Source organism: Battus philenor, unplaced genomic scaffold (genome assembly GCF_028537555.1).
Source record: "Battus philenor isolate CCGP_79_NKW_IND1 unplaced genomic scaffold, ilBatPhil1.0.hap1 SCAF_14, whole genome shotgun sequence".
Lineage (NCBI taxonomy): Eukaryota > Metazoa > Arthropoda > Insecta > Lepidoptera > Papilionidae > Battus > Battus philenor.
Window position 1 is genome coordinate 9565629 of NW_027181676.1, and position 24819 is coordinate 9590447.

At 32.4% G+C, this 24819-nt stretch overlaps 2 protein-coding genes across 2 annotated transcripts; one reads left to right on the forward strand and one right to left on the reverse strand.

Annotated features, from left to right (window-relative positions):
- The first annotated feature begins 1431 nt into the window (after positions 1-1431).
- On the forward strand, positions 1432-18872 carry LOC137918538 (fibroin heavy chain-like). The gene is made up of 8 exons (XM_068761359.1): positions 1432-1472; positions 2184-2787; positions 7558-7586; positions 8044-8522; positions 12899-12923; positions 14006-14434; positions 17997-18062; positions 18138-18872. The coding sequence occupies exons 1-8, from the start codon at positions 1461-1463 to the stop codon at positions 18834-18836; spliced, it is 2343 nt and encodes a 780-aa protein (XP_068617460.1). The 5' UTR covers positions 1432-1460; the 3' UTR covers positions 18837-18872.
- Positions 18873-22429: 3557 nt separating this feature from the next.
- Positions 22430-22948, reverse strand: LOC137918540 (pupal cuticle protein C1B-like). Its single transcript, XM_068761360.1, has one exon. The coding sequence runs from the start codon at positions 22946-22948 to the stop codon at positions 22430-22432; it is 519 nt and encodes a 172-aa protein (XP_068617461.1).
- Positions 22949-24819: the final 1871 nt, after the last annotated feature.

The following is a 24819-nucleotide window of genomic DNA, read 5'->3' on the forward strand; positions in this document are numbered from 1 at the left end:
GCTAAGAGCTTTGGTGCTCCCATCGTCACTTGGACGATTTTATGGGTTATTGGGGGCGAGGACTGGACTGGTTTTTACTGTAACTCGAGAAGTTTTTGGACTTCCGATTCGATGGTTTTCTAGAATTAAATTGATTGACATTATTGAACAGTCGGGTCTAATTTGAGGTGCTCTTTATACGACTTGTTTAAATTTTTATTTTGAAAAGAACGGACTCATTTTATATTCTTAAAATATTTCAAGTTAACCTATAGTTACATTTAATATAATCATACACAAACGTATTATTGCTTATTATTAGTCTATAAAAAGTATGTTTTCTGTATTTGATCAAGAAAAAGCATATATACATAGCTACTAAAAAAATAATCTTTAAAACCTTGAGCATTGTAATTAGAAGCATTTGAAAAGAAATTGAGTTGCGTCGTAGACGAAAGCAATGTCAACATAATTTGAAAAGTTTAAATTATTCTTGAGTTTTGTAAGTATACAGTAACTTCGATCCATAATATCGTTTAACTTAAGACAAATTTTAGATCCCTATTACATTATTGTGAAAATTGTTATTTAAGATTTACCTAAATGTGCCTCTCAATAATTATCAAATATGTAGTTACAAAATTATTCGCAGATGATCGTAATTGTTATTATGATTCTATTTGACAGGTTTTTTTAATTTATGTTATCTTATTTTAAAGCATAAAATTTCCAAATAAATTGAAAAAAATTGATTTTTTGTCTCAGGGTAAGATAACTTTAACTTAAATGTTTTGACGTACTCAAATAAAAAATAACGTGTATTAAAAAGAAATTATCATTAATATTAAAAGTTTTACTGTGTTGTTATACTTAAAGTATTATCTTGTTCTTAATTAAAAGTGTAAACTAGAATAATAATCTTTACGAAACCTGAATATAATTTTTCTTCTTTTTCATTCTATAATTTAAAAAAATTCTCTTAACGCACATTAACGTCAAAATTCTTATTTATCCAAGTATGCTTCGGGTGATACTAATTTTATATTTAGCTCTACATATACAAGGGAATTTTATTATTTTGTGATGTTTATACTATATCTATAGCATCCCCGATCAAGATGTCACTTTTCACATTTTATTGATATTTTAATAATTAAAAAATTTATACAAGTCAACGCAGGAATCAACTGTAACAACTCAATTATCATTTTTGAACAAACCGTGACATATTTTGAAACAAGTTGTACTATGTAATACGTAAATTAGATACGCACAAGCTCATGTTTAAAAGTTTCAATACTAGAATGTTAAATTTAATGGGTCTAGTTGACATCCGTGACAGGGTCCTAAAGTGGTTACTGCAAAATTCATTACAGAGGAGATTTGGCGTCAACGCACGGGGGTAAAGATAGAAGTGGTATATAAGAGCGGACGTTTACTTAAACCGTATCACTTGTCGTGGCTCTAATACCTAAAGCAAAATGGCAGCCAAGGTACGAAATACAATATTCGTGTCATTTTTAAACATTGTAAAAGATATTTATTAAATAAATCGTATGAAAAAAATTCGTAAAGAATTTAAAACAAAAATAGATTTGCAGAATGTACAAAACTTTCCTATTTCATCTTGTAGGGATCCATTTTGAAACTTTTCTTGCATTTCCTTTTATTCTGAAATGTGATTTTTTTTCTTTTTACATGTCTGAGAAATATAGTATGGATTTACGTGTAATATTTCAAAATTAGTTTTTACTTAAATTGTCAACTACACTTTTCTGTTATAACTACAAAATATTTAATCTGAATTTCTAATAACTTATGAAAAAATATGTAAATAAATATAAAATTTACTGTGAGATTCAACTGACGTTGCAATAAATTTCAAATGAAGGAGTATTTATTATCATTTGCAAGCGAATTAATATTAGATTGATGAGGAGATAACGAGATGATCGAAAGTTAACGACATAGCCTAGCAAATTATTAAATTTAAGAGCCAGGGCAGGGTCAAACAGCGTGCGAAACTGTTGGCTGCTTGGGCTTTAAGATTCTGAAATCGAGACCACGGTCCGACTAGCACAATGTAGCACATCTACACACACAGGGGAAAGATTACCTTGTTACGATCGGAATCCTAATGGTCTTATTGGAAATATTTATAGTATTATTTTACATTTTAATATATGTTATTAATTTTCTTGCAGTTCGTCATACTTCTATGCGTTATCGCTACCGCTCGAGCTGGCAACTTATACGGTGCGTCATACGCCGCAGCACCAATTGCAAGCTACGCATCTTATGCCGCTGCCCCAGTTGCTAGCTACGCATCGTACGCCGCCCCAAGTGTGAGTGTAGTGAAGAGCTATGCCGCTCCTGCTATATCATATGCTGCTCCTGCAGTTTCATACGCAGCACCATCGGTGTCCTACTCGGCACCTGTAGCATACTCGGCACCCGTCGTGAAAGCTGTCGCGCCCGCCGTGTCTACGATCTCATCGTACTCCACTCACACATCACACGGTACGCCAGTGATAGCTAAAGCTCCTATTGCAACGTACGCCGCCGCTCCAGTAGCTTCATACGCTGCAGCTCCTGTTGCATCATACGCTGCAGCTCCAGTTGCATCATACGCAGCTCCAGTCGCCACTTACGCAGCTGCTGCTCCCGTTGCTACTTATGCCTCCTACTCTGCTCCGATTGCCTCATACGCTGCAGCCGCTCCCGTGGCAACATATTCCGCTGCTCCTGTACTAAAATCTGTAATATCTGCGGCACCTGCTCTATCATACGGCAGCCTAGGTGGCCACGGCTGGTGATCACCATAACACCGTCGTGACAATTTAGTTTTATTGACCCTTTATTTTTGTATATTTATTGTGATACAACGCGAATAAAATTTTAAATGCCACAAAAACTTTACTTATTTTTTTACCTTGCCACGAGATAATGAAATGTTTATATTTAAATAAATCCTCAATAAGCTTTCATTTCATATTATATACATATTATTTTTATATTATATACATTATATATAAACTAGTATAAAGAAATCACAAGTCATAAATATCTAACTAGACAGGTCAAACAAGGATAATCTGTGACACCGTTTGTAAGAAGCTATTATTCTACAAGAACATAAAAAGATTCAACTGTTATAATATTTAACAAAATAAGTTTCCTAAAAATGTAGCTAAATAGTAGAAATCTGATAAACAAACTTGATACAATCCTTAGGTATAACTAATGCTGTGATTATTGCTTATAAACGTTCCTCTAGTTAATGTATATATATTTATTTACACATAACACTATTCACATAGAATCATTTACAATGACCACTTACGTACATAATGTGTACAATACCAGAAGAGATTACCGGAGGGATTAGTTTGATATAAACTAGTCAGATTGTGCACCCGATAAATATATTCTAGTTTAATAACAATATTGTCATTAATATTATTAAATAAAAAATAATATATTACTAATTATTTTTGTCAAATTATTTGATAGTACTAATCATTTTTTATTTAATAAATATCTTCATAATTAAATTATTTGAGTTTTCCGTCTTTGCAGAACGAATACTAGTATTTTTATTCAAATCATTAAATAAATCTCCTTGTATTTTAACACGCACTGGTTAGTAACTGTATGATTAAATTGCAATTTATTTCATCTACCAGTCGCTTATTATTCATTATATTGTAAATGCCAGTTAGTGTGTGATAGTCATCATACGTTTCCGGTCTTAGCAAAGTAGATTCCAAGACTCATGACATTTAGAAAAGTCCGTTCTATAAGAATTCACAGATTGTATGTCTTGACTCAAAACTAACAGCGTTTTGAGCATTTGATGCATATTTTATAAAATCATATAACATTAAAAAAAGTTTAAGGTAATATATGAACAACTTCTTTTCAGCCAATAGATGTCCTCTGCAAGGCATTGACCGCCTGCAAAGATCGACAAGATCGAGTCTTTCGCGTCTACCTCACTTGAAACCCTTTTGGTACCAACAGTAATCGGTTGCACGAGCGACATGCCTCGCTTACCGCCTCTTTAAACGAGCAATTCTTGGAGCTACCTCGGTTTCCTTCGTTTTTCTACGAATCTCCTCACTTTTTATTTAATTTTATACCGAATTCCTGGCATAGCCATTGCTTTCTGGATGAACTTAAGCGTTTTTATAAGGCCTATCATATATGAACATATAATTTTATAATTAAGGTCTATCCAAATCATTGCTACAATATTTTTTATTCGCATTTTTGTTACCACGTTTAATCCTTTTTTTACACATAATAAAGTGTACCTTGTTGAAAATTTGCACTCATTTTCGCATAATATTATCTTCGTTGGATCATTTACAGTGATCACCTGCGTTCGTCACAAGAAAAATGCCAGAAGCGCCTTATTTAATAGAAATTAAGCTTAGTTTGAGCTCTTCCTTATAATAGTGTCCTTCAACACAAAGGTATGAGGATACAGAAGGAGCCCTGATCTTTGAAAAGCCCAAAAGTAACTCAAATTGTTTTTTTTTAGATCTTGGAATATTATTTATGCAGTAGTAGATCGATTTATTCGCATGCTTTGTTAGTACTTAAAAAGCCCTCCTCCTCCTTTGTAGGTCTATATTAGTTGTAAAGCTATTTATTATCCTAAACAAAAACATGTTTGTCGTGATAAACACAATAAGCGATCAGCAACCTTTTTCCCGCTTTTATATATTATTTGGCTCGAAGGCAAGTGTCATTCATTGTTTTAATAAATTGCCTCCATAATTGCCGCTCCCGTTGATTTAATAACACATTGTTAGAGACGACAGATTAAGCGCTCCGATGATTTTTTCTATTTATTAAGGAATATTGCGGGATAACGCGTGTATTAATTAAAATAAATTGATTGCCGTGACGATGAAAGCACATCGCTGTAGTAATTTATTACGATGTTAATGGATTTATTGGCAGATTGCTGTATCAAAAAAAAAACAATTAAAAAATACTTTATATTTCGTTAATAAACAGGCAAGATTTCATCGTTAACACGGATAGATTCATCATCACCATCATTTCAGCGGCAGGAATTTAATTTAACATTGACCTACTCTATAGATTTCCAATAGAACCCGTAGGAAGCGGCCTGCATCCAGAATCTACTAATGATCTTAACAAGGTCATCTGTTCACCTTGTGGAAAGACTTCAGAAAGGTTTCGGCTCTTAAATTGCTAAATGTTTAATTTATGTATAAAGACTTAAGTTCTTCGCAATCTTCTCAAAGACCTCTACCGGTGACTGTCCAACTGCTATAAACCAAGAATGCGTCAGACAAAGGAGCATAATATATAAATTAGGTAGTAGGTAGAAAATCTTTAAAATATCTGAAAAATCGTACGAAATTTTAATCACCAAGTCTGTCTCCCAGTGAGAGAAATATAATGTAATTTCATAATAAGTCTATTTATTTCGAAGCTTTTACATCCGTATAAATACAATAATTTTGTTTTAACTGAATTAGCCTGGATATAGATGGATAAATAATCCGACACTCAATTTTAGTATTGTAAAAATGAAAAAAAAATTTCAAATTTCGATGGTAAGTCCCTGAGGTATCGAAAGTGTACGAATTTTTTTTGGAACGGAGAATACTTAAAATGTATTCAAATTTCATACTCAAGGGAAAAATTCTCTTTTATTCATATAATTCGACGTTTAAGACGAATTTAGATGTACTTCTTTTAAAAAAACGGGCGTAAATAAGCAAGGGCAATGTATTCTGTGTTCTTTATTAAAAAATTGTAGAAAGTGTTTATAGATGGAAAATGAGATTGTTTCGTCCTTATTAATATCTACATAGTTTCAGCCATAGTTGTTCATAGCTGGATATTAGCCTCCGTTGAAAACATTCTGTAATCCAGCTTCTTCCGATAACCATAACAAGGTCATCTGACCACTTTATACGTGGATGTGATACGCTGCGCTTGCCGATCCGTGGTCATGTCGTGGCCGATATAATGAAAATAAATGAAGATGAAATATTTTCTTTCTGTCTCGCTAACAAAAGATTAGCTTAACACACTGAAAATATTAATGTCTTCATACTAACACGGTCACACGCCCACACTTCCTATACCACGACGTATCGAGCAATCTTTAAAAACCCATAAGTAAATTAACAACAAAATTAAAAAATTATCAGTAGGCGACGACGCTGATGACATCTTTTTGTCCTCTTTTCTGTCGTCTTACTCATTAGCATTAATCATAATATATAGGATTGCCTCTGCTCGACAAGAAGTTTCCAGAGGATGGGCAGCAGCGTCCTCTACGTACCATAATACCGCATTTCGATCGCTAAACTGCCTGCCAGCTGTATATCCCTTCAAGATATCTCTAGGGTAGGCTTATGCCTGGCAGTGGACGTCTATGGACCAAGACGATGAGGATTTTCTACAAAAGGTAGTGACACTCAAAAGCATTACAACAGCTTCATTAATTTTATTGACTTTTGTCTGTGGTGTAGTATATATAATCGGTATTATATAAGATATTAAATAAATATATTTACATGTTAAATCTCCGAGTTCGGCCTCTAGTTCATTTTTTGTAAAGTTTGCATACAATTATTATTGTTGTGGTTGTTTTTGTGGTGGAAGCCTTTATAAACATTTACACTAGTAGCGTAATTTACAGAACTTGGATTTAATTTCAAACTGATAGAAATATGTTGGTTCTTTTTGCCCCTCACAGTTTGGTTAAAATTCTAGTTTAGAACAACATTACGAAGTGTGCAATTTTCTCGGTCATAGTATGGATCTTTCGTGGTTCGGATGTCTTGTATCTAGGCAAAGTTTTATAATTTTGTTGTAAAAAATTAAATTTGATAAAAAAAACGTAGTGTTATCTTTTTTTAAAGTCGATAAAGAATCAGATAGTATTAGTTAAATGACTTCTTCGCAAAGGATGACTCTAATTTTAAAGTCTAAGAATATCATTTCCTACAATGTTACCATGATCACATTTTGTCAGCGCCAGAAGAAAAGTATTTTAACTTTTATTTCATCATCATTATCAGACCTAGGAATATATGCTTTCCTTGTTGATTTCCAATAGGACCGGTTGGAAGCGGCTCCTAATGTCTTCCAACGCTGTTCTTACCTGTATTCGGTGTCCACTCCAGAATTTTAAAGCTCCAGCAGCTATCTGTTCTGCTTGCTATGTGACCACCACACTGGAACTTTTCCTTATCAATCTTTCAAACTTTTCTCACTTTGCTTCCTTTTGTTAAATAAAATCCTTTAATTCTGCTTTGTGAAACCTTACGAACAACCATACATTTAAATTCATTAGTAATGCAATTTATTCGGCAATCTGTTCAATTTTCTACAAAACCTTCACCAGCGATTCGCTCGAGAGGTGCAATTTAAATTAAATGCAGAACGCCTATTGCTAAACCCATTATCTCTCTACAGTTGCTTTAAAAATCATGAGCCTTGCAAGAACAAGGTTATTACATTTCCGACATTAGCGTATATAAACAAAAAAATTTGCTCCTAAAATCATTCCACTCTTCCAAGTTAAAGAATATACAACAATGGCCATTAAAGTAAGTTCACTTTTCAAAGTATTTTAATAAACAAATTTGCTAACCTTACGGGTCCATTAACACTTGAATTCCGAAAATGTATTTTTAGGCTTAGAGTTACAAAATAAGTTGGGCTGGCAAACGTCCAAGACTATTCTAACAATAAGTCCCAACATAAAGAAACGATTTATATCAGTGCTCCACTTTTGCTACGCCGAAAATTGTGTGTACTTCATACTTGGGTTTCATGGCTCTTTTTGGACATTACAACTCCGAGAGAGAATATTTTTAATTTCTTTAAATTATTTTGTACTTTTTGAGATGTGAAAACTTGGCATCTTATGTGCAATTTTATTGACGTATTTATGCAGATAATTCCTTGTGAATATCTCATAAATTTCAGACCTAACATCAAAAAATTTTAGCTGTTTATTTCTTATTTTAATTCGATAATCATTGTATATTTTTTTTGTTATAGCTTGCAGTAGTTTTGTGCCTGTTCGGCTTGGCTCGTGCTGGCAACCTCTACAGTGGGTCTGCACTCGGTTACTCATCAGGATTAGGACACTCTACTGGTTTAGGATATGCAGCTGGATCAGGGCTAGGATACGCTACAAGCATAGGCCACGGAGCCGGTCTTGGATACGGTTCTAGTCTTGGACACGGATCTAGTCTGGGTTACGCCACTGGTGTCGGATACAACAGCGGTTACGGATCCCATGGATATAGCGGTTACGCCGGTTACAGCGGTTATAGCGGTGCGAGTGCCGGATACTCCAGACCCGCTATTTCTACTGTATCTGTAAATACTTATTCGACACCAGTTGTATCGTACTCCTCTGGATATGGTGCCCATGGAGCTTATAGTCCAGCCGTTGCTTACAGCAGCCATGGTTATAGCGGGTACGGAGGTATCGGAGGTTATGGACACGGCTACGGTGGCTATGGCAATAAATGGTAAATCATGAATGACATCATATACAATAAATAAATATCAATCATATAAAAAGTATTTAATTTCACCCATATGATTAAGAACATTTCAATAAAATTTTCTGATAACTTATTTAATTAAAAAAAAGTGAAGTAACAGCACGAGTTGAAGTAGTAGTATAATCTATCTTTAAAATATGAAGGAAAATAAAAAAAAGGTTGTTTAAGTGTTGCAATAGTATACAGAAATATATATTTATGAACTGTAATCAAATCTTACCGATTACTTTCAGACCTATCTGAAAAGATTTCGGGAAAGAATCATTAAGGTTTTGTGCTCCGACACAGCGATAAAAACATTTTGACAGTTGTGTTTTTTCTATTTTTCTATCGATAAAATGTAACGCAAATTGACTTTATATTGATTTGTAACTATTGTTGTCAGTCAAACAGCCCTGTGGTGATTTTTCGTAGAAAACTTAACCACAAAAGTATCGTTAATAATTAAAAATATAATAAATAAATATAAAAGCAAACCTTACAATAATAACATACGAATAAATTTACGACAGCTTTAATCACCTAGAGGTTTTAATACGTTTTCGTAATCTTTTGGTAATGGGAAATTAAACAAAGATATTAAACCTTTGTAACTTTAATTTACGGTAGATATCTTAGCACTCCATGGATAATTTAATTATGTTTTCTAAAATTTTCATTATTATACAAATAATTATACTTTTAAAACACTTTGTGTGCTGTGTAGCAATTCTTGTACAATTTATAAACCATTGTAAAAGATGTCATACAAGATGACAAATATAAGGAACGATGTGTTTACCTTAGTTAATTATAGAATATAATATATTTTATATGTTTTTTTTTTCAAATATGTGGCCCCAACACATCCAGGATTGAGACATTTATTTCCCGGACATTGTGGTAGACATCATGTCGTCAATATTTGAGGACATCAAGTTCAACGTAATACAGCCTAAGTTGAATAAAGAATTTTTGGATTAAAATTTGTATTCAGAATTAAGTTTTTACATATTTCAAAGTCATAGTTTTTGTACATATAGTAATGTTTTTTTTACAACGGCTATGTGAACGAATGCTACCGATAATAAATGAAAAATAGCTCATTGTTTTAAAATTAATCACTTATTTTTCGTTACAGTTAAAATCATTACCAAATAATACAATTATTTAGTAGGTATGAATGTTATAAGTATAAGCGTATAAAGAAATGCTTACCCAAAAATTTTCGCTCCAAATAACATTCTTCTCATCAAAACTGAGAAACATTGTGGTCGTGAAAGTAAAATCTAGATTGAAACTTTTTGTACAGTATCTTTAACACTTAAATATTATTCTAATCGTAAATTATACATTAAACTGTTGAAACATAATGATAATACTCGAGGTCAATCAATTTACCATATTGTTATTTTTCTTTACATATTTGGTCTTACCTTACGATTATTAGAATTTAACAAGTCGTGTGTGAATATGTGCATATGTGTCCTCATTAGAGTGCGTGTTAAATCTCGTCAGGGTTACGCTACATAGAGATCTCCACAACTTTGTTCTTCTTCTTTCTATTTTCAGCCGATATACACCCACTGCAAGACATAGGCCTCCTATGCCGCGATGATCGGTATTGCGCTATCAGCAACCTTAATAAATGTCGGCGGTCCAAGTAATGGGTAGCGTACCCCCGCCGCGATTACCAGCTCATAGTCCGCACTTTAGAACCGTTTGGCCCCAACGGCTATCGGTTGCACGATATTTTACTTTATGACATACTTATAACACGGGTAGATTGGTAACAGTTGTAAAAAAAGCGTGTGTAACTTTGAAGAAGTTGCATTTGTTGTAAATTAATGTAAGGTACACTCTGTCGAAAAATAGAATGAGTCAGAAATAATAAAAGGACATAATGATAATATAGTAAGAAAAGCATTCAGTTCACTAGATATTAAGTTTAATTATTGTTTAGCGAATCGAGTGTATCGGGCGGCAGCAGAAAATTATGTGTCGATTACTTTTTATTTTCCCATATTCAGTTCTAGATTTTGACGCGTTCTTTCTATTTAAATTTATCAAAAACGTTTTAATGCGTAAGGTGTAGACTTTGTGGGTGCAATTGTTTACCAATTTTTCCTGTTTTATTTATAATGCCAGAAGTTATTGACCTGCCGCATTTCAATAGAAAAAATAAATGAAAGTAACATATTTTACAGTGATCACTTTATACAGGTCGAGGTAAAAAACCATTAAAGCTTTTTGCTGGCAAATGAGTTATAAATGTACCTTTTAAAAATGTTTATATCTATAACTAATTAACATGTATGAACGATGCTGTAAAATATATTTTTAGAGATCTGTTATAGTGTAAATATTGATCCTTTTATACCATATGACTCTCCATACTATGGAACAACATGTTATGTTGTGAAATAAGTCTAGAAAATAAAGCAGGTCAAGGATACAAAAGCGGTTTCGTATGAGTGTGATAATTATAAGAATCTCATGTGTATGGGTCTTTGTGCGAATGTATATCTCTATAATGTTCGCACAAACACCCATATATTTATGGTTTATAAACCTATTTATGGTTTTGAAGTGCTTATGAAGCGATTATGAAGCACAACGTACTCCAGTCCAGACATTTTCACTGTCTGTAAAGACTGACGCCACGCCGGCTGTGCCTTGGTGTTTGTAATATGACGAAACTCCGTTGTTTCGTAAACAAATAAGGATATAGCTCTTAACGATTACAGATAATGAAAGAGTGGCCATGCTAACTAATTACACTAAGTTAATAAAGAATGATACGTTTGTTATTACTACTTGTTATTACTTTTAAAAATAAAAAGGATAAAGACCAGAAATGCAAAAATAGATTTGGTGCAAGAATAATATTTATTTGATAAATTAAATAAAAAAATATAGAAATGGATAGAAAAATATATATTATTTAACTTTACTATAATAACACGAGAAATCCGACGACTTTATATTTATACAATCAATTTATAAACTGGTTTATAAATAAAAACTAGGAATCAACTATGTCTTCGAACAACATCATATAATGACTTCAAATAACATAACTTATAATTATTTGACACTTTCAGGATATTGTTTTATTTATGTTACGTATACCGTTTATTTGTTATAAGAGTCACAAATGTGGTTGTAGAAAGTATCATTACTGTACTGTTAAAAAACTCGATTTTGATGATTGATGAGAAACTAATGTCAAGCCTACTCTCTTACGTTTCGCAACGTATGTACATTGGTAATTTTTTTGTGCCAAAAAAAAGGATTTGTTTATGGGTTTTAAAGTACCAATTCATTTGAAAAAGAGGACTTTAACCTAAAATAATTTAGGAAAGTAAAGAAATGCATTGGTGCAAACTTTAAACTTGGGTTGACATTACAGAAAAAGTTCGTCAGGGTTTATGAAGGTTTTCGTGGAAGCCTATTTACTCGACCTTTTCTAGAGACCAGTTTACCAGGAAAAATATATAATCGTTGCAAAGACGTATCGCACTAAATCTGATATGCTGCAAGATGTCCTTGAATTTTATGCATGAAAGTTATACATATAATAGTTCAGTCACCGATAAAGGGTAAAAAAAATTATCTAAAATTTTCTTTTAAAACTTTTTGACTAACAAAAATTATACCCAAACTTTACAATACTCTACCGCTAAATGATCTTTGAAGAATATAAGTGAAAGTGAAATAACAAGTACAATAAAACGACCTTTTTTACTTCTTCGAATATAAAAGGAACATGTAGATATGTCAGTCGTATTTTTAATACGTATACTTTTTTGCTTCCGTCCTTTGACACCCACTGCAACGCTGCATAGACTTCCCTCGAAGATAATAGAGGGGGGATATACTACAATCTCCAAGCTTGGCAGATGGGTTGGCGATCTCGATGTGGTATTATGGTATGCAAATGAAGCTTGTGCCCACCCTATGTAAATTTGCTTGGTAGTAGTGTCAGTCCATTATTATAAAGGAACAAAATGTAATCTATATAAAGATTGTATCCCGGTAATCGAAGCCGCGATCTAAAATCGCATGTCTCTGTCTATCGCTGGGCTAGCATGTAGGCTGGTAGGCTTATTGCTAATATTAGTTTGCAAAAATTAAACTTGAAATTTTATTATAATCTTTGACGCAATTAGATTTATTTCAGTTATTCTTTTAGTATATTAACGTTTAGTACATTTAGTAGATTTACTATTTTAACTAAAATATGTAACAGTAAAACTTTAGGGCTATAATTTACTAAATTAAAACGAGTTTAATTCTAATCCGCTTCTATCTAAATACGTATACACGTATTTACGTCTTTTAGGTATATCGTTGTACAGCATATGCGTACAATTTAAAAGAAAGGTAAGGATTGCTCCATGCTTATGTCATCGCATCTTGAAAACAAAATCGCAAAGTGAATGCGTTGTTGACCCTGAGAACTAAAATGGAATGCACCATTTTCGAATCTTCGTTTTTTACTCACCTCACACGCTGAGCTATTATTTTAAATCGACGTTCCGGTAAAGTAGGTCAAGGTAGTCTAAGATAGTTCCCATTATATACAAAGATTTACCAAAGCGTACACCATCTACTATAAATTTTAATTTAAAAAAAAGTAAAGAATGTTTGTACGTCTCCATAAAAGATAGCTTATCTTTTGCTATTTAAATTGATTAGTAGTTAGTAATTAATAACAAAAATCTGTAATGTAATATTTATCATATACATATATCTTTATATGTATGAGTAATGTATGTAATATGAAATGATTTTATTTATTTAAAGAATTGTCACTCAACCAATTAAAAAAAATACTTTCGATATTCTAAAATATCATTTTGAGTATATTGTACCTTCTTTCTCTTATTTATCTATGGTCACCAATAAAAATAAAAACAAATCTGTATACACTAATGTGACTTGCACTTGACTACTTAAGTATGGAAATAAATATAAGGAAAGTTCTTAAAAATAATATTTAAAACACACAAACAAATTACCATTATAAATGTTGCTAAACATTTCTGATAACCGCTGATTTTCATCATGCGTCTTTCAAAAACAAGGTTATTATCTCATTTGTAACATTTACGTATATAAACAAAAATTTTCGCTCAGAAGAACATTACATTATTAGAAGCGAAAACGTGCAACAATGGCAATTAAGGTGAGATCTCATTAAATTTTCTTATCCTCTTTACTGATCTATCTATTTATTTACTCTTTATTACACATTGATATAGGCGCGATTATTTACAAAGTGCAATTTTGTCGCAAACGACGATTTCTGCCATACAATCCATTATATCTTTAAAAAATGTTATTTTAAAAATCTAAATTTTTTTAATAATTTGCGACTTGATATTAAAACGTTCGTTAATGATATAATATTTAAACATTAATAATGAATTTGTATGCATAATATATATTTATATTTGTTACAGTTCGTAATGATTATGTGCCTATTCGGTCTGGTGCGTGGGGGAAACCTCCACGGCGGATCCGCTCACGGATACTCCTCTGGTCTAGGATACAATTCTGGCCATGGATACAGCGCAAGCATAAGTCACGGTTCAGGCTTAGGACACGGTGGTAATTTCGGACACGGTACTAACGTAGCGTACGTGTCTGGTCTTAATAGTGGCAGCTATGGATCTAATTCTCATGGTTATGACAATCTCGGAGCAAGCGTTGCGTTTTCCAAACCAGCTATTTCTACCGTGTCCCAATATAATGTACATACTGCCCCTCAAGTGTACTACTCTTCGCAGTACAGTCATGGAGGTTCAGCAATAAATTACGGAGGCCAAGGTGCTAACGGATATGAATTAAATGGACACGGATATAGTAATAGCGGTAGTGGATACGGCTACGTAAGTGGGTATGGAAATAAATGGTAAACAACATGAACCTATATAAAATAATAAACAAATTCTATGCTTGACATTTTTTTTATTTAATTGGTTTTATTGGCGGAATAAATAACCTAGATTTTTTTTATTTACGAGACATTGAACGCTGTTAGAAAACCAAAAAAGTAAACTAAGAATCAATTTGATCATACACCGACGCATCATGTTAAACCGTTGTGTGCAATTTAAGACGTTCTATAATCAAATACTACGTTATTTGTTTAGCCAAAAGCGATGGTGCAATGTCCTGAAGAAGGAGGATTCTGCAGCGAGGACGTTGTTCCTTACCTTTTCTATGTTTTTTTATTCCTTGTCAACATGCAAATAAATACTAGTTTATTATTTAGCTGTTACAGCTTGTGTCCAACCATAGAACGACGCCAACTCTCTACATTTTTGTAACAATTCAACAATTCTCAGAAAAAAACATGTGTGAAAATAGTCACAAGGATTAAGAAGAAAAAATTTTTGGCACCATTTGATGCACCACTATCGAATTTCAATATAATTTTTACAGCAACAACCAATACGCCAGCCATCGTTAAAAACAGGATGTATCCATCTAACAAAAAGCTTCAAAATGCCTAAGCTTTTAGCAAACTGGTAACTCTCTTGTCAGACTCTACCAAGCACCGCATAACTTCGTTAGCTTCAATAATCGCTGTTAAAAGACTTTCCTTACGTCAATCATTAATGAGGTTAGTACAACTAGGCTTGAACTCGTTAAACCAGTACTAAATAAGAGCACGCGATGGAGCCTCTTTACCAAAAGTTTACTGAAGTCTATCGTGAATTTGTTACTTTTTGAGACCGCAACGAATATCATACGACCAATATTTTTATGAGTTAAATCTATAATTATGCTACAACGCAAATCTTAAGTTGCCTCCAATCTATAAAAATAAACAGAGCATTTGCAATATAATATTTATTACAAATTTTGAAAAATATTTCCATCATACGTGTAAAAAACGACCGTAAAGAAATTCGTCATACGTAAACTTGACAATTATTAACAAAACATACAAATTCGAATGACAAAAGTGTCTATTATTTTATTGAATAAAATATTTTGTGATGACAATTGATCTTATTTGCCAACTAAACTAAAACTACAGTTAAAAATAATATTGAATAACTTTAGTATAATCTACAAATTAACATTTGTTGTAATTCTTATAAATAAATATTATCAACAAAACTTATATGTAGTAATATAATTATAATCGTTTAAGTTAATGAAACTAAACGCAAATCTTAATTAATAATCCGGATCAAAGGATCCACTTATCATGTACTATTAATAGCGGAAGTTTACTCTGAGATGAAGGGCAAAATTTACATACATGTTAAATTTACAGCGTGACTAAGCTAACCCACTAATCTTTACTATTATTGCGCAAACTAATTTAATTAACTCTGTATAATTAGGTTAATTTTATCTTAATTAAGCTAATTTTTATATCGTTTTTTGGTTTATATTTTTGAAAAAGAATAATAATGTCATTGAAACCCTTACTTGGACATCCGACATCCCCTAAAGTCCCCCAAAACTGGGTCCCACCTTGTAGTAGTGGAAAAGTCCAGTAGAGGTGGCCTAGTCACCCACGGTGACGAATATAAGTGACACCTTCGTGGCAGGCTTGAAATTTAAGGCAGCCCTACTTCTCTAGTAAGTGGGTTCAACGTGCCTACTGTATCGAGATGGTGCACATCAAAAGAGGTAGCGTCAGTCTATTCCTCAGTAAAAATGAAGTGGTCGTGGAAGAGGAGTGACAGTATTACTAGGCGCCTCCCTTCCTAATTTCTGCGACTAAGTGAGGTCACCGCAAATGCAGCGGATGACGGTTTTGGGGTAGACCGTCCCTATCGGGGCTGCAAGTGTCTGAAAACATTTTTGAGCGACGAAGGAGGAACGTCGTGAGGTTCTCAGCCGATGTATATACGACATAAATTATCCATTTCCAAGAGTGAGAACACAGAAGTATTTTTTCAACGTAAAATAAAATAAGACAATCGTTAGTTAACGACCGACTACGATTTCTCAACAAAAATAACTTAGATGTATACACGTACATGTTTTATCGTTTCTATTTATTTGATGGCATTATATCTTCAACAAATTTAAGGCTGAAGGTCCTAAACCTTTATCTCTTTATAATAACTAAACACAAAGATCTCTATTTATTATTTATTCTCTCGTATTTATTCCACCGGATGAGGAGGCCTTCAAGCTCGCTTAGATTTGTGCTTAAGACAGTGATTTAATGAAACAGTAAATGTCGGCTTGACCTGTTCGTCATTGCGCGTTTAGCGTTGCGATTCATGAGTCCAAGAGACCCGAACTTGTCGATGGAATATTTTTTTATTGAATTATATTTGATGTAATAAATTTATGTTAGTCATAGTCTGCATTGCACATTGTAACTGAACTGGGTTTTATAAATAATACATTATGTATATTTTTTACTATTTGTACTAAATAAAACAAAATTTAAAGTATAAGTTTACAATTTCTCTAAGTAGTTATGTTTATATAAAGGGAAACGTTTTGTGGACAATTAAATATACAATAACATTTCGTTTGCACTATTGATATTACATTTTATTTATTTTATACGTATACAACGTTTATCATACTTTTAAAATAAAAAATACTTTGCAGATAATGAAACAAAAATAAGATTTTATACTTCTTGAAATTACTCTTGAATGAACTCTCTTGAATCAAAATTGACAATAAAGTCCGACTTTAAAGTTATCAACGTAATTACCTATTTTATGTACTTTAAAATGACGGGAACAGAAAAGTGTCCGTGCACCTGGGTACGGTATTAAAATTCGCTGTCCAACAGCACTTGAAACAACCTGGGCTAGCCCTGTTTAGCCCGGCAACAAACAATACTTACACATAACCTTAGCTCTAGAAAAGCAGTGTAACAATATTTTTATTTGAGCAACAAATAAGCAATAACACATTACCAATTATGACTACTTGTCATAATTATCAGGATTAAAATATTAAAAACAAAAAAAATATACATGCAAAAAACGTATAAAAACAGTGTGATACGAATAAGTCTCAAAATGATAAAAAACGAAAAACGCGGTCAGAAAAAACATTATTCTCGATATTTTTTGCAATAAAGATTATGACTGTCACACAATATTTTACACCTGTTAATCATCTTCTTCCAAAACATATTTTGTTTTACAATATTTATTCATATTAATCTGTAAGAAAACAGATAAGTAAATATAGTGAATATAATAATTATTACTTCGTTACAACTTATCCGAAGATCGTTTTCCGATTTCCGTTGAACAGGATTTCCTTGTTATTGGTATTATATATAAAATTATTTATATATATTAATACCTTAAAGTTATGAGTCACGTTCAATTGAAGCGATGTTTTGGGCGGAGGATCGCCTTGACATTGAAACAAAAGCGCTTGAGGCGCTTCATAAATTGCTCTCAGTTATTGCGGCACGAGACCAGTTTCTCTGCGATGATATAAAAGCATTCGCATGTGCTTAAAAAATTATATTTCATCAACGCCATCCAACATACCAACATGTACACCAAGGTACAGCAAAACTATTTTAATTCTCTTCATGGTTATGTTTTAAACTTGTATATAAATATTATTGTTTTGCTTTAGGTCGTCATCTTCTTGTGCGCTGCAGGCATCGCCGCTGCTGGTAACCTGCTGCATGCCGCTCCAGTCGCCTATAGTTCTGCTCCTGCGGTTTCTTCTGTATCATACTCCTCCCATTCTGCACCCATCACTTACGCTGCGGCGCCTGCTGTGACTACATACGCCTCTGCCCCTGTTATTGCGAAGTCTCTAGCACCATCAGTCTCCTACCAAACTATTTCTCATTCCGCTCCAACTCTTTATTCAAACACAATTGCATCGCCCGCAATTGCCACTTACGGATCTCCTGTTATAACAAAATCCATCTCTCCTGTTTCATACCAGACAATTTCTTCCCACTCAGGTATCTCACCTATAGTAGCAAAGACTTACGCTGCCCCTGTGGTAACTAAAACTATTGCACCTGCTGTATACTCTTCAGTAGCACATGCATCTCCTGTGTACGCCGCCAACCCAATAGTAGCTAAAACGTACTCTGCTACTCCCCTTATCACGAAGACATACTCTCCCGCCGTGTACTCTTCTCCGGCTGCATACGTAACGAAAACTATTGCGAGCCCCGCAGTAGCTACATACGCCGCATCTCCTGCCTATGCATCATACTCAGCCGTTCCCGCTGTGAAGACCGCCGTGACATACTCAGCAGCGCCAGCTGTTTCACACGTTGCCTACACCGGACTTGGTGTCAACTACGGATGGTGAAAAACCAAAGCATCTTTCTATTTATTAAACCTTACTGAATGCAAAATGTAAAATAAAATTGTTTTAATGCAATAAATTATCAAAAGTAATTTCATTCTTTTCTTTTCTTTAAGTTTTATATATATCTTCATCATTATTTCAGCCGTAGGACGTCCACTACTAGATAGTCTCCCCCGTGGATTTCCATGAGAGTTATTAGGAACAATGCTATTCGTTCAAGACTTGTGCCACGTCTGTAACAAAATGGCTATTAATTTAATATTTTTATATAAATATCCTCTTTGTCTTTGAGTTACGTAAATTAAAGCTCTATAATGCACTAGTTTTCCGAAACTGAAAAATGTTTTTACAAATTAAAGCCTGCTTATCGTTCTTTTTTTGTTTAAAATAGTTATTCATATGTTCTTGCGTTACTTCATTTCTGTTTGTCTCGCGTCTTTCTGTTTGCCACTATGGTAGAATAAAATGTTGTGTTAATTTTGAGCAAAAGTTGCACCGACAATATAAACTGTAAAAACTATTCACATAATCAAGTGGAAATATACAGGCTCAAAACATATCAGATTTACCGGCATCCTTAGATATGACCAAAAGTTCTTAATTCATTTGTAAAGCAGATGCCACAAAAATTTATAAAAGCACGTCAACTGACACAATAACAAGTTTTGCATCGTATCATCTCGTAATAAAAAACGTATCCTATATGACTATACCAAATATTTATTAAAGGGAATCGGCCAAGGTCTACTTGATATTATAAGGCCTGGTAAGTACCATCTGCTACACATTTATAAGACCTGACCAGACAAATGGCATGGGCATATATTATTAACAATTACAAATAATGATAATATAATGAGGCTTAACGATTGCTCTTACTCACTGCTCCTTCAGGGCATCTTCCGACTTCATACTTGCTAGAAAGTTGCTAGATTAAAAGAGCCGCGCCCTATTATAATCTACAAAGTTGGCTACAACCAAAATAACGTCTTTATGGAATTTGGATAACTTTTTACAAGAAAATAACTCAATAAGGATAAAGCAAGAATTTTTTGGACTTGGGAATCAATTGTGTTCTCCAAAATTGATAGAAGAACGTCTTGAAAAAAAGTGCATATTTCGATTAAACTAATATGCTTTTTTGTATTTTGATGTAAGACGACAAAATCTTAAGAAAAGTCTGACGTTATCATACAATCATAAATAATAATAATTACCTTTATTAAATATTAAATATTCATATTGCTAATAAACCGGTATATCTATTTTATTTTATTTTAATTTTTGATGACTCACAACTCTCAATGACAAACGAAGATATTATATGGAATGAATGCTAAAGTTAAGACGATTACAGGCGGTTCACAGTTCCTCCGTAGAAAGTTAAAGTTAGTTATTTTAATTTAAGTTCAGATAACATAAAAATACATTAATGTATTTGTCGAAGAAAATGAAACAAATTAAAAAAAAGTTATGTTCGAATCAAAAATTCAAAAACTTTTTGAAATATAGCCTCCCTCCATCCATCCTTCTGTACTAACATTCAGAACGCTACAAATCTAATATATGCACGAGTTAGCATCATAGGATTTGCTCATTAATTATCAGGTTATTAAATATTTTCAGTATTGTCTAATACTGGACACTGGTCCAAATTTTTATTTCAACTTAATGCACTCTACGAGACAGGCTATGCCTCATGTAGAATTTCGTTAAGAAATAAATTTTATTTTAATTTTGAATTTTCGGAAATTAATGTATATTATCATTATTATTTGGAATCGATATTAAAGAATTTGCTTGATAAAGCACATTCATGATTATAGAACCTCACAACTTAACCTAATTGAATCCAAAACATTTAACCGATTCAATTTGTTTATTTGTATCCAGAGAAAATAAAAAGACGGAGTATTTTTTATGGCGTAGATTGTGGACATAACAGTTAAAATCTTGGTAATAATATTATACTTAATATATATATATATATATATATATATATATATATATATACATGTATATATATATATATATACATATCTATGTATATACATATATATATATATATATATATATATATATATATATAATAGGAAAGGCATGCGGCCAATTCCTCATTTGGAATATAGTTTGCTTTAATATAATATGAATAAACATATTAAATATTAAACAAAGCCCAGATATTTTAGGTTCTCTCGATGTTTACATAAATATTTAGCTAAAAAAGTTTGTAAGGTATGCCAATTGCTAATTCTTAATAATATTACATATTACTTTCCAGTTTCTTTAACTATATAATGCAATGAAACATGGAGCCAGCAGACAACACCTTTGTTCAGATATCTGAGAGCGTTTTCCAATGGACAAACGAATAAACACGCTGACACTAACACAGAAAGAAACACAATCGTTCTTAGAAAATAACAATCGTTTTGTATTAAAATATCGCTGTCATTTAGTCCAATAGTTTTTCTGCTTTGGTTTTTTTTTTTTTGCTATAAAAATGTGTAAAAATTGGAAAGTATTAAAACATATTTAATAAAAATTGTATACATATTTAAATTTGTCGATCAATATAACTTATTACATATTGATTTTTTTAAGAATATTAACTAAAAGTTAACAAATTGCTTTCATACGCTAACTTTACTCAGAACGAAATGTTTGTATGGGTGCGAATAAGCCGAAAATGGTTATCAATGCAGAATTGCATTAAACTTTATTTCGCTTCTTCAAACTTCTGAAGAAATAAGAAGTGTTCCGTAAGTTTTGTTTTGTAGGTAACTGTATAGTGTATTTTAATGCATTCCCTCTTCGTCTTCTATATCTGGATTATATTGTTATAAATATATGGCCCTTAAACAAAAACTTGTAAAAACTCTATTAGTGTCAAAAGTTTTTAAGGAATAGTAACACTTGGGTATGCATTGCTCTACTACTGTTAATAAAATATATTACCAAAAAAACCCGTCTGAGTTTGTTGTGTTGTGGGCTCTTCCCAGATCAGAGCGTATTAAGAACCAAAGTAACTTTAAGATGAAAGATACAGGGACATTCAATCTGATTTTATTTACTATCAAATTGTCCTCTTCTTGCAATCTTTCCATAAAGCACACAAGTTTTTAATATAAATGGTTTTATGTAGATAATAATATGAACAAATGATTATTTTATTTTTATTATTTGTTTTGTATATTGCAAGCTTATCCGTGCAATATGGCCGAAGTGCTTGAGGAATAAAAAAATATTATATAATTATATATTTTATTTTATTATTTTATGTCTGTGTATGCATGTGTATATATATATATATATATATATAAATGTATGTATGTATATATATATACATATATATATATATATATATATATACTTATATATAACTATATATTTAAGAGCAAAATTAATTAGCATGCAATCTCAAATTGATGAACAGATATGTCAAAATATTAAAATCTGCACACCGAACAAGGCATAAAGAAAAGAGTTTTGTTTTATTTACGGTCTGTGTTTATTTTAAATATGGAATTATAATTTATACATTCATCGAACATACTTTTTATAAATAATAATAAACGTTTATTTTTAATTTTCTACCATCCGTAACTGGCGCCGATTCCGCTGTATGAAACATGAGAAACCGCTGGTGCAGCTGAGTATGTTATGCCAGTCTTGACGATAGGAGAACCTGCGTATGAGGAATAAGTAGGGGCAGCTGCATAAGCTGTCAAAGGTGTTGCATGACCAGCTACAGAAGAATAGGAGAGCGCAGGGGTGATTGTCTTTGCGACAATAGGGGAAGAGTGGTAATTAGATATAACTGGAGACGCGTAAGAAGAAGAGTAAATGGGAGCGGAGTAACTCTTAGCGTAAGACAAAGGTGCTGAATTATATGTGGTGACAGCTGCAAAGGGCTTGGCGATCACAGGAGCCGAGTATGATGCGATTGCTGGAGCGGCATAAGTGGCAACCGGCGCTGCGTGTGAAGTATACGACACGTGTGATACAGCGGGAGCTGCACTATAGGTCAAAGGAGCGGCATTCAGTAAGTTGCCAGCTGACGCGACCCCGGCGACGAACAGAACTGCTAACACCTGTAACCAAAGAAACATATTAAAATCCCAAAACATAAAACTCTCGTGTTCACATGTAATGATATGCATTGCCCATTGAAGTATGTACACATTATTTCATCAACATAATACATTAAAATTATGATGGTATTGCTATAAAAAAAATATTCTATATACAAGAACTATCAATCCCCTGCTTTGCAAACTCAATGATCGCCCCCTGAACCTGGAATATCGTAAAATTCTTTCTTAGCTGACCTTAACTCAGCGATAGAAATATTCCAACGAAATTTCAAATGTATAATATCAATGTTTGATTAAATGGTGTAGTAAACATAAAAGTAACGTAGATATTTTTGGAGCAAAAAAAAAAATAAGGCGAGAAGTTTGTCTACAAATTGTCTACCAATCAATGTCTTTCCATATTATGACACAGTGTGTATTTTTCGGAAAGTAAATATTAGATTTTGAATTGTTAAAATTTTTAACGGCTATGGCCCTAATTGTTGTAATTATGACGTACTTGTTGTCACACAAATATAGCGTATACTGTACCTTGGTATACATGTTGAGACGATGAGTACAGATGACTGAATGAATTCAGGAGTACGCACTACAACTTTTATACGCCATTAAAAAACTGGTATCAGATCTTCGAACTACATTTTAAGCGAGTAAGCAGATGGAAAATGATAGTTACACCTCTCACATAAGATGCATTATGGCTTGCCTTATTTAATCTGTCGCGGTAATTGTCATCGGTCCAAATGTAACAATGTCATGGTAAATGTGATCTTTGAAGTAAAAAAAAATAATTATTAAATGTCAGAGTAATGTAACACCATGTGTCAAAAAATTGTTTTTCAAACTTTAATGTTTTTTTCTTACTTATAGGTTAATCTTTGTACTACATTTGTAAACTTAATTTTGTTACAGTGTAAATATATTTTTTACCATAATATTAATACCTTTTTTATTACCTTCATCGATTGTGGAATTATTTTCAGCTTAATATAAGACGCCCTATTTTGAGGAAATGGTTAAGAACTATCTACTAGACCTATGATTATTTATCCTTTAATTCATTTCTATTTCTTTCCCTATTTCTTTATTCCTTCTGAAGTAAGTGCGATTCAAATCAGTTTGATGTTTTCGTTTATTATTATATTGTACTTATAAAATTATTAATGCCGTAATATGTACTATACTCTATTTATTATAAGTACATGTGCTATATACATATATGTGTATGTCTGTTTAGATGTATGTTTTGTACGTTAACTACGCATTATTTATACTTTCACTAAATAGTGTGTATGGAAATCCATACTATGGTTGTCTGGAAGATATTGCCTCGTGTGACAAGACCGCCCATTGTAGTTTTTTGTTTAGTATTATGAAGCTATTTATATGTTTTCTAGCGTGTACAATAAAGAATAATTAATAAACATAAATTAGTTCCTTTCCAGGCCTGTGGCTTAATATGCCTCCCATGGTTTATTAAAGTGATTAATTTCAAAAACATCATCGAATATGCACAATTCAACTAAAACCTATTGTAAAGCATAAAGCTCGTTCTTGTTATGAATTCAATATTATAGAACAAACTGCGCGGATTTATATCTGCTCCATTTTTTCATCATTCTTTTTTCTCGCAATATCGGAAAATGTTTTTAAAGGAACTATATGAAAATTCATAGTAAACGAAATCAATTAAAATATAAAATAAAGATAAAAACTTTGTATCGATCATTTAAATAAATTAACATCTTAGGAATAATGAATACTTGTCGATAAAAGCTGTGGAGAAATTATTAAGAAAGCAACTTGTTCAAAAACGTAATATCTATGAATGTGTCATCCAAAAATCCGCATGATGCCCGCAAAGCTAATTACCTGGTACAATATCA